Raw genomic sequence first — 12,216 nt, 5'->3', positions numbered from 1 at the left:
CCTCCTCCTCCTCCTCCTCCTCCTTCCCCTGCTCCCCTGCTAATCTGGCCGCGCGAGTTACGCGCTCGCACGCGCAATATACTCGCGTCGTCGCGGCGCGCGATTCCCGATCGCGTTCGGACAGACACGCCGATCGATGAATCCGCGCGCTAATCCGCGTCGACTCCTAATTAAATCGAATTTTTACGAATCGTTAGGCTCCCGTGAATACCGGACGCGCGAGTAGTCTGGCATTGGTGCATGGTCGATCGGATTATTGCTCAATGTCGCCGTCGCCACTGGACCGATTCTCGCGCGTGGGTGGATACAGATTAAGCGCGGTGCGATAATCTCGATGTGCAACCTTTCGTTAATTAGCTGCGTGTACGACACGCTTTATACCGGATGATATTCGCTCCTGTATTTTTGAAGAGGATAGAGATGGGCTTTAATGAATCGTCATTCACGCGTATGTATATATGACGCTAATAATTGTATCATCAGATTTGATTGATGATAATAATCGAGATCTGATTTGATGCAGTTCAAAGTGAGAATGTAACAAATCTATCTTCAAACGATCTCTAAACGATATATTAAGATAGGTACATTAATACTGTTATACCATTATATGGCCGATAATTTAACTGATATGTAGTAGTAATGATCTCTAAATGATACATGCGAATATCCTTAAGCGATTGGCAATTGCGAGCATTTGCGAGCGAAATCAAGGCCTTTGCAACAACATTATTCACGAGGTATAGTTTTGATTAACTTAATAGTTCAAGGATTCGCCGGAAAGAAGGCTTGTGGCTTCCAGATTCTGGACAGATACTCCACTCTGATTTCCCGAACAATATTTCCTCGTAATTTACTGTAAAGCCGCGAACGGAAGACGACTTCCTCTCGCCGTCGCTGCCGCCGCCGCCGCCACCGCTATACAAGCTGCCGCTATTATTTCGCCACTTAACAGGAGTGGCGTGTGCACATTGTACGAGAAGAGTGACTGATTCGCACCTGCGGGGGCAGACAGGACGAAGATGCTGTCGAGAGCGTGGGCCGTGGCCGATCAGTAATAACGAGTAAAGCCCACGCGGCCGCCGCGGAGAGCGTGCTGCAGGAGTGATCCTTTTCGAGAGAACACCCGAGCTCCTCACCCACGGGTACTTCGCACGTTCCGGCGGATATTCCTCCGTGACGCCGCGCTATTTTGACCCTCGGTGCGGCCGAGTCGCGCTCTTTTTTCACATGTACACGCGAATAAATACGACGCAACGTCGTTCGTAATTCGTGCATACCGCCGCGGTATAATATACAAAGTTTATCGAAACGGACGACGACGCGACGTTTCGTCTTCGGAGAGCTCGAAGAGTTTATCGTTTCTACCGCAAGAGATATCGTAACTCGGCGGCCCCAGGGAAATCGGTGAAGTCCGTTATTGCACTGTCCCAGCCGGAAGACACAGTGGCAGGTAGTTTACACGTTCGATAAGTGACGGCGACGTCGAGTCGGACGACGCGGGGAAATTTCTCACGTGCCGATGGCACACTCAAGTTTACTCGCCCCGACGACGACGACGACGACGACGACGACGACGACGACGACGACGATGTGTCCTCTCCCGGCTCACCTCGGGGAATAGACTGTAACGGCGCGCGATTCAGCTCGGCACCAGCGCAAACTGCGGCGTCGTCCTCTCGCCCTCGCGATATGCGAGAAGATGAATTAACAGTCACGCCCGCAATTTTACGCATATAGCGAATTTAATTTAAGACTTTAGACAGTTCTCGTACGTGACGTGAATGAAATTTCGCCGGAAGCGAAGTGTTGATTGAGCTCAGCGTTCTCTCTCTTTCTCTCTCTCTCTCTCTCCAAAATTTAAATTTAAATAAAAAAGTAAAGATGTCAATCTCTTTATCTGTCTATCTGTCTCTTTGAAGCGTTTTTCTATTTATCATCAAACAGCGATACCGTGCGTCCCGCACAAAATAAATCGTAAATCGATGCTCCCCGGCGGCCTTTAATCGGCGTATAAAATTTTATTTCTTCATAAACCAAATCTCCGTTATCGTGCTGTCGCTCGTGGCTCGTGGATTTAGATAAAGGACAACAAATACGGCAGATTACAGAAAATATCCGGATTTCTTACGATGCGCCATGCCATGCACTGTATCAGCGGAGAACCGTGTGACGGTTTCTTGAGAGAAATATCTCCGGAGTTTCTTGCTCCGCAGAAATGGTTACTGAGATAAGGCGGCACGTCCGTGTAACGTGCGGCCAACGATGAATAAGCGTGCTCAGGTAAATGGCTGGTTATGTTTGCAATTTATTATCACGCGGAGAGATAGATGCACCTAACGCATCTGGGCACAATATCGCGTTAAGTCGCAAGTAGCGCGAGTCGTCGCTGTACCTGTCACAATGGCCGGCTGCGAGGCAATGTTTGCGTTACGTATTGCCCATTGAATCTTTCTCTTGTTGGTATATACGTACACGATCCTTATGATTTATATCGCAAACGTTTAACCGAGCTAAAGGGGGGCGACGCGTGGGGTATTACGGCAAGGGATTCGACACGGCTGACCTTTTTCATATATTTACAACGGAATATCGTACACGGCAAGATTAAACTGGTGAGAAAGGAAGAAACTGGTCGCGCGAAATTACGGCTGAAAAACTTAGTCGTTATGCTGACCTTTGAATTTCATGTTAATGAAGCGCAATGTTTTTATCTTTACTTTTATATCAAAAACTTCGAAAAAAGACTTTTTAGTCCTGCGAGAAGCCTCATAGTCGTGTCCTCTGTGCCGCGAACTAAAAACAACATTATCATAAACGTGATAAAAGAAACGATATTTTCGTATATTTTCACGTCTCTATTTGTCACGTCCTCCCTCGTTTCTTCGATATCTTTTTTATTTGAAATTTATTTCATCGCATGTGTATTATTATGCTTCTTCTTCTTTCGACGCAAATTATGCAAATCTACGAATCGGCTATTAAAGATATTCAGAACGGCCGAATATCCAGATCGAGCGACGCCGCGGCACATTCGCACGCTCGAAGATAAATCGAAGGCGATATCAGAAATCCGCCGTCATCGACGTATGCCCACGCGACGCGACGCACGCGTGGACTTTACTTTGTAACGTTTTTGGATTTTGCACATTTCCCGATGCCTACACGGCTCTCTCGCCTTTCATTTCTCACGGTTGCGGCACAGCCGATGTCCGGCCCAGAATCAAAACCCGTCGAAGAGAGGACGAGGGAAAAAGAAATCTCTCTCGCGCGCGAGAGAGTGCCGGGGTCCATTGACAGCGTTACCCACGCGATCGCCCGCGCGCGCACGTGTGTAAGTTGTGTGTGTGTGCGAGTGTGTGCGCGTTCCCTTCTGCGCGTGTCTCTGTGCAGGTGCGTGCAGATGCGAAGCACCGTTTACATTCGTGTTCTTGCGCGCGTATACTACAGTCGAACCTCGTTAACTCGAACCTTTATAACTCGAAAACCTGCACTCAAATTTTTTTCCTTTAAAAGCCATTATAATCGGAAAACTATAAACTCTCGTACAAATCTTCTGTAAGCCGAATTCTCATGTTAATTCTCTTTTACTCAAACTTTAATAAGTCGTAACTTCTATAACTCGAAGATTTTTATATAGTTCCTCCCTTGAGATTCGAGTTATCGAGGTTCGACTGTATAATGTGCCTGTGCCACGGATATACGCGAGAGACGCCCACGCCGCGCCGCGCGCGTATTTATGCGGGGAACGAACGGGTGATTTTTCAGCGTGTTCGAGCCATGAATGGGCGCCTCGTCGTGTTGGTTTTACGGGCACGAACGCGGGGCTCCGCCGCGCGCTCAGACGCTCTTCTCTTTTCCGTCATTGATTTTGCGAATACTTGGCGCCATCGCAAGGTCCGTAATTGCCACCGGAAGATAAAAAGTATACGAGGTTCTTGATGGCGAAATGTTTCGAGAATACGATATTTCTAAGCGTTTCTTACGCTCGGCCTTCTAAAGCGTTTTACTCTACTTTACGTTCCGAAGATTTTTTTTCGAATTATTCGTGTATTTATTTGTTCTCGTTATTTGCCGACGATTTCTATTCCATCGGGATACCATGTGCGAATCCCGTCGGTCCCGTTATATTGCAATTTTTGGCAGAAATTCATGCACCGCTCGCTCGGTATCAAATATGTTGACTGGGATTTGTAACGCGCATAACTGATATTTAAATTGGGTTATTCCGGACAATTATACATATTCCAATCGGCTCGTCTAAACGATTTTGTGATGCCATTCAATCCCGAGGAAACCAATTTCAAACGGTAGCCCATACTGATCTAAATTGTGGATAGGGGCAGGACCGATGTTTTCAATCGAAAAATTGATTGCATCCGGCGACCGCGACTTGACGTATACAGGCAAAGACAAGCTAGAAGCGGCAAAGACACACGTCATTTTTGTGAGTGATCTTTATAGGGCTGGCAAACACACTCGGGGTGGCACTCTGAGAGAACGCTCTCAGGTTGATTACGGGGCGGCTCATATACGGCACTCCGTGAAACGCTTTTCCCGCATTACTGCAGCAACGTACGAGTAACGCATCCGAGTCTCGGTTTGCCTCAATTCGTTAAATTTATCCCTCGTTCGAGTACCGGCATTACGAATCCCTCATTCCGGGATTCCTCATTTCATCGGAAACAATTACGAGCGAGAGATAATAATTTCTTTTGCGCCGGTACGACCGTTAATTCTCAAATTGAGAGAGAGAGAAAGATCGGGAAAAGAAAAACGGAAGAAAGGCAATCGGCGTGATGGGGCGCAAACCGCACTAATGTCTCGTCATTACGTTACCTCGGGCGAGTTAATAATTCCGCAATCACCAAACAGAGAGAGATAGAGACGCCGGTGGTTATCGCGAGCCGGACAAATTACCTGTGTCAGTTATCCGGGGCCCAGAGGTTTCAGGCCACGACGTTCGGTAAACAGGTCTCCTGCGCGCGCGCGCGCGCGGACATGTAATTTTCCCTGATCATAATAACTACCCCCTAACGAGAGGGTAATTTCGAAACGGCTCTCGTCTCTCTCCGTCACGTCTCCCTTTCTCTCTCAGTCGTCGTAATTTGACGTCTGTCTCTTCGCGCATTGTTTTCCTCGCCCACGAAACGAATAAATATTTACCAGCGACCAGGTCTCATTAGGGGAGGACGCGCGCTACCGGCGACAACGGTGATCTACATTGAAAAGGACGTCTCATACGTCCTCCCCCCTCCGCTTGCGAATTTTTAATGCGACGCCCAACCTCTCGACGTCAGAGTCTGAGACCGTTTCTCTTTTCATTGTCTCCCGAAGCTCGCGCGGACGTTTTTTATATTTCGTTTCCACTCTCTTTCTCGTCCCGTGAAATCCATCTTCTTTTATTTCATCGTTCGCCGTTTGCGAAATTCGTCTTCGTGCGTCGCCACGTCGGAAGACCCCTAGTCTCTGACGTAAGCACTCGATGTTAACGAAGTATCTCGCGATGAAAGGGTTTTCTCCGTCGGTCGGGATGTGTGTACGCTGCCGGGGCGGGAGGGGAGAGGCCGAGGAAGGAGGACGCATCCATCACTCCGACTTGTCGCATCCCTGGATGCACGGTTGACAAACGATTTGACATAAGTACAATAGCGTAAATGGCGCTCAAGGTATTTCAGACGAGCGATTTCTAGCTGCATGATTTCAAGTTAAAGTAACATTTGATCTCCGACGGCGGTATAAACACGGAGGAGGGAAATTTATGTTGCGCCCGAGCATTGTGATCGTTGCCACCATCGTGCAATAAATGCAATTCATTTTGCGTGTATATCTATCGCATCGAAATCTGAGAACTCATCGACGATAATAATACCGATATCTCCTTACGCGCGCTTAGCGGTAAGAATTTCGAGTTGCCCTCGGGGGCAAGACAGACGGTTCGCGAGACGATCGACGTTGCGGCCTCGCGGAATCAGCATTTCTCGCGCGGTACAGCATGTCGAAAGCACAGCGCTAGAAGTTATGTCGATTGGCCGTACGCCAGCCGACGGTCTCCCGCCGGCCGATATCCCTCTCCTGATAAGATCAGCGAAATCGCACGCGCGACGACGACGTCGAAACCGGGTACAATATTCATGCCGTATTCATACCGCGGGCACTACCGGATGACAATCAATTACCGGTCGCCGAGTTGCGGTCCCCGAGCCACTACCGCGCGCAACGCACTCACTCGAAATATATTTATCTACATAATTAAAAATCAGCATGAGCCTTTAACAGCCACTATAAGGTGTCCCGACGTATAAATAAGTCGCGAATTAGCATTTTACGACACATCCCGCCGGTCACCCGACGTGGAATTGCACGTCCGCGCGCGCTCGCGCGACTCTTTCTGCGATTCCTTTTTGCCTCGTTCGCCGCTTGCAAAATCCAACGCCGCCGCGCCTGTATTGTACTCGTTCCTATTCGTGCTCTTAATAGGAGCGCGTCCCGCAAAGGTAAGGCTTCTCCTCGAGAACCCGCCGCGGCCAGTTTTCATGCGAGTCGAAGAAACTCGAGAAAGTGGACGCGTGGTTGCACGATGCGAATCAAGTTTACCCGATTTCGCCGTATTTCGTTTTAGAGAGATCGCAAATTTCTTATCCGGGCCGAATCCCGCGGCGGGAAGGATCTCGATGAGAAGAGGAGAATCTCTATATAGAGCTCAGCTTCGTTTTTCTATCTCTATCTTCTATTCGCGATAAAATCAATAGATTGTCGTCGGTAAATTATAGAATGATTTCAAGAAGCAGCATTAGGTAATTGTATTCATATGAAATTTACCTCTGACGTTAGGTAGCCGTTGCCGGGCTTCGAGGTTGAGCTGCACCACGGCGATTAGAATCTGGAGCATGAATAGACACCGCATGATTGGCACTGAATCGAACGTGTTTCTTGCGAACGAAACGCGATCTCCTTGATGTCTGCCGATGCTCCCCTTTATTCTGGAACACACACGTCGTGTAACCGCAACATGAGTTTCTCGTTAAATCCTCTCATCGCGCAGCGCAATTGGGTCATTTCCGCGATTTAAGATTACGAATTAAAGCTTTGTTGAACTCGGAGAATATTTCGCCAGCAGCGCGTACATAGCGTAGAGAGATAATTTATGAAAAGTACTTGATTAAGCTCTCTTTGACCGTGGTAAGGGGGGAAAAAAAATTCTAAAGGTCGTCACGGAAATTTTATCTCTCTCTATTTCTCCCTGCGAGAATGAAGAGGATAAAATATTTTCATATCTCCGTTCCTCCGGACAAAAAGTTCCGCCAATGAGAGAATGGGATGGAAAATCAGTTTCGTCCTATATTTTCTACGTGCCAAGCTCATGCTCGGCCTGATATAACGTGCCTCATATACGATTTTCTCGTGCGCGTCGAGCTGTTTCAGGGCCGTTTCGCGGCGACGCTCCGTAGTTACGATAATTGGAATTCGTTCAACCATACCGTGCCGATGATCGAACTCGACAAGCTACTGGATTCCTTCTATTCGAACTGGAGGCAGAGCTCGTCTCGGAATATGACTCTTACGTGTCTTTCGGCTGACAATAGAATCATAACTCACGGCGCTTCTTGGCGAGATAAGTCGAACGATAATGCCATCGACGGGCGCTTATCAGAAATTTCAGAATTACGCTAAATCGCGTTCGTAATCTCGACCGCGGAGAATGTCATTTACATCGCAGATTTATCCTTAAATGATCTATCGAATGTAATAATTAACCAACGTAAGTATATTTTAATTTTTAATCGATATCGTTCGCACGAATATAACTCGTTCCGGGAGATTATTTCGCGGCAAGGATAGTTCATATATATAATAGTTTTTTTGATAACTATAAGTTAATTAATATCAGCTAGAGGCCTCGTAATATATTCTCGGCAAAGCACACGCGAATGTTGGTGGTATCGCATAAGCTGCACGTCAGTTTAATCCGCACGAGTAGCTTGTGTTCTTCTCAAGTACTTCCACATAGAAACCAGACCCAATGTTCTATACGAGGGCGCAGGAGAGGTTCGGAGCCGGGATGATGGGAGAAAGTCAAAACGAGTTCATTAATACTACGCGGAATTGATAATTAGCTCCACATGTATCTGTCAACCAGAACGCAAATAGGCTTTGCGAGCGAGGAGATTGTCGGTGAATTATTCGTCGATGTATCTCCATTTAATCTATCGAAGAATATCAAAGTTAATATATTTTGACAATTCCGAGAGCCGTTGAAGGAAAAATAGTGAAGTAGAAGTCAAATTTATTTTGAGAAACGGGAGAATATTCGTGAATGTGCTTGATTTATAAATTTCAACTTTTCTACGGCGGTACTCTGTAGTGTTGTAAAAAGTAAAAAAAAAAAAATTTCAAATTTTATGTTATTTCTATTCCACAGTACGCGCGACGGAATTGTAACGTTGTCTCGGCCGTAGAAACACAAGCGCAACATAATGATAATAAACAGATATGACGGCTTTATAAATAGCATTACAACTTGTGTTTCGGAGTTACGAACGCATGGCGCATTTAAAGTGTTAATTGACGCTGTTTCGAATTTGCCCCTATTTTCGAAATAAGCGCAAGCGTTTGCGACGCGCAAATTACAAGCATCCGCGTATAGCCGTATATACTCGACTCGATTGTATGCCGTGTCAGTAACAGACGTAACCACTTACGGTACCACCGCGGAATATTAATAAGCGGGGCGTAGGTTTTAAAGCGTCTCCTTGATTGAGTTGTCGCACCTGCATGTATATAATATGCCGCGTGCGGACGAGGACACCGGTGTAGATTAACGGCACGAGCGTCATTAGAGGACGCGTGTGAATCTATACGATGGGTAAACACGCATTCCGTGCGCGCGCGGGGCCCTTACGCATGTCTTTAATTGATGCTCGGCCGGAAGTGGGCGGCTTCGCCGTAACTTGGATAAATATTTATTTCCTCCAGTGGGGAAAGAGAAAAACTCAATTAAGAAAATAGACGAGGTGAGAGGCATCGTTTCATTAGCTTGTTGGAACGTACATAGGCAATTTCACGTACGAGGATATCGCGAGGCACTCGCAAAAAGGCACGAGAAAGGCACGAATAAATAAATTTCGAAGTCGCTCGAGCGGGATTAATTCCTACAGGCGTATCGACGTTTACCGGCCGTCGAAATTTTAAACGTCGACATAATTAATATGACAACCCACCCAGCGAGCGACTTCGAATTATGCGAAAGCCGAATGATCCCGCGATTGTTACACGAGTTCGTGTAAATGCTCTTTTTTTTTTTTAACATGAAACATTTTCCATCGCGCTGCAAAAAATGCCGCCGACTACGAGACCCATTAATCTTATGCTTTTCAAGTGCTTTACGCTTGTCGGTTCTCGAATTACATGCGTTTGCATTAACCGCGCTCTCATTTGTAACAATAAACGAAGAAAGCTTAATTAATATCGATTAGTCGGAGGAATGTTCCGTTAAACGAAATCGTCGCTACCGTGGGCAGTGTTAAAAAATCGTCGTAACGCTATCACACGATCTGGTTTCGCAATCACGATTATTTAAGAAAAATCTTCCTCGCTTACCAGATACTATCATATATCGAATAATTACGCCTACGTGTTCCGAGTTATCAAGTCATTAAATCCGTAATGCATTTTTTACAAACCTCAAGCGTACAACTCGGATAATAAATTAAGCGGCCACATAATAAATTTCTATCCGTGCGACAGCTATCGCGTACGCTTCGCATTGCGATATTTTACTCACATTTTACAGAATAAGAATGCGCGGAGATTATTTACGCGTGTAACACCAATTCAGCGGTTTCGCGCGAATGCGCGATTTATGCCACTGAAATTTCCTAACAATATATCGATCAACGTAAACAGACTGTCAGTGAATGTATCGTCAGAGCATGTTTTGTAAAAATATTTATATATGATCTACTTGGCTTATCTAGACACAGGAAAATGAAGCTGCGTTGCTAAAAGAATAACATTCTTTGTTCGCCGAATAATGGATAAAAAATAATATAAAAAAACTGTTTATTTTTTCAAATTTATCATGTACAATCATTAGATTTCACTGGTATTATGTAGGCTTTCATGATATTATATATGTTTTAGACAGAAAAAGAAGATTATATTTTGAAAACTACAAGAATTAATAAATTTAATTATTGGAGTATTAGAGGCGCTTTTCACACACACACACACACACACACACACACACACACACACACACTCACACACACACACACACACACAAATGTGTAATAATAATAATAACTATGTGTAATATTCTTTACAACAATGAGATTATCTGAAAGTGCAGCGTTATACTTATTTAACTCTCAAAGCATGGCGATCTAAAAAAAGAAATATTTTTATTATGTTAAATAATGGAAATTCATTTTGAAGCCTTTTATATAAAGAATGTAATCTCGTACCCTTTGTACAACGTGAAATTATGAAAAGGTTACCATGTTAGTCTACTTTAAAAAATAGAATCGTTCTATATAAACTGCAAATATGCCCGAATGATACACGGCATAATTGCTAGAGTGATATTAATGCGCGCGTGACTCTTAATTAAGAACGCGACGATCGAGATAAAAATGTAGGGAATACGAAAAATTCATGGTACTGTAACTTTACATTAGCTTATTTAAAACGAGTTGCTAGAGGTTTTTTATATTAATGTCTTTTGCGTAGGTTAAGTAATTAAATAAAATGAGGTAATTATTATATTTATACGCTGCATTTTTCAACGCTATGAGTTACTCTTTTTGTTTATGTAAAGAATGTGATTTAGGTAAAGAATGTGACTTTTTTATCCATTATATTTTTATAATTCACACTTTTATTCATACAACGATAAAAATATTTTCTGAATCTTTATAAGGCTCGGATAGCAAAAGCATGTAAAAAGTTTTGTTGAATATTCACATAAAATCAAGCAAACTGATTTTATAATCTTTCACGGAATATTATATAATTTTTATATAGGGTAACTTCGGTATATATGTTGCGCGAGGATTTATGCCGCAGAAGTCAGAAAAAATAGAAAAAGTGAAAATAATTTTCTCGCAACCACTCTGTTACATATCTTTATGTTATATTAATATTGTGTTATGATTTCAATTTTTTACTGTTAATATTTATAAAATTATTGTAAGTTAAATCGATTTATCATTGTAATAAGTAGCACAACCATAAGTTATAATCTACATAAAATGATTATTGTAGAAAATATAAAAGGCTTCGTGGTTATTATTTCGTGGTACATAAGTGTAGAGGAATTGTAAAGAATAGAATATAGCAAAATACAAGTGCTTAGCTCTTTGTTTAGTTTATTGTCTCGTATATCCCATCTGTTTAAGATATACGGCAATTTTAGCGCGTGGAATTTATGCCGGAATACAAACGCTCTATTATTTATTTATAAATATAGAAGTAAATAATAATACGTGATAATACGCCCTTTACAATATATTATTCATAATATTCATTTATATATGTATTTATTCATAATCTGTGACAATACGTTTTTTTTTATTTATTTATGAATAAGTAAGTGAATAAATTACGTTATCAATTATTTACTATTATTATTTGTATATTTTTTGAATCAGTTATTCCATCCGTGAGTAACCGTATAAACCACTCATGCGTTTATACCACAAAAATGCAAAATTAAAAAAATTTTTTTTTTAATGTAAAAATAAATATTTTGGATTCCTAATATTTTTTTCATAATAGTGGACAGTTTAAAGTTTTTACTGGTATAGTTCATTTATCTTAAACATAATTAATAATACCTGATAAATTAAGTTTTTTAATAGGTGCGGCGTATATATATACCGGAGTTACCCTAATATTAACAGAAATGTTTTATTGTATGAAAATCACTACAAACAATTACCCGTTAAATGTAACAATTATTCGTTAAATATGAACTTTTCGGAAAGTCTCGTTGTTCACAAGTAATTTCTTAATAATTTTTTATGATCAAAGCTTTAACAAAACACAATTGCGAAACACGAGCTCGGTGCTAACGATAACTTAAGCATCAGCGAATCGTCCAGGCGCGATCGTGAGAAGCGATGTACCTGTCCGTGTATAGCTCTCTCCTTAACGATTTAATAATTACGTGGCTCTCTTCGGAGAGTCGAAACAAGTCTCTCATTAACTGCATCG

General features: G+C 43.0%; 1 protein-coding gene across 1 annotated transcript in view; it reads right to left on the bottom strand.

Moving 5' to 3' along the window:
* Positions 1 to 12,216, bottom strand: part of LOC105453704 (A disintegrin and metalloproteinase with thrombospondin motifs 12-like) — a 43,729-nt gene that overhangs the window by 28,912 nt on the left and 2,601 nt on the right. The window contains exon 2 of the mRNA XM_011695869.1: positions 6,823 to 6,983. Coding sequence (XP_011694171.1) covers positions 6,823 to 6,907 — 85 coding nt within the window. The 5' untranslated portion in view covers positions 6,908 to 6,983. The remainder of the gene's footprint in view (positions 1 to 6,822; positions 6,984 to 12,216) is intronic.

This window comes from Wasmannia auropunctata, unplaced genomic scaffold (genome assembly GCF_000956235.1).
Source record: "Wasmannia auropunctata unplaced genomic scaffold, wasmannia.A_1.0 LD335996.1, whole genome shotgun sequence".
NCBI lineage: Eukaryota > Metazoa > Arthropoda > Insecta > Hymenoptera > Formicidae > Wasmannia > Wasmannia auropunctata.
The sequence above is the reverse complement of the archived record's forward strand: the minus strand, read 5'-3'. Positions and strand labels throughout refer to the sequence as shown.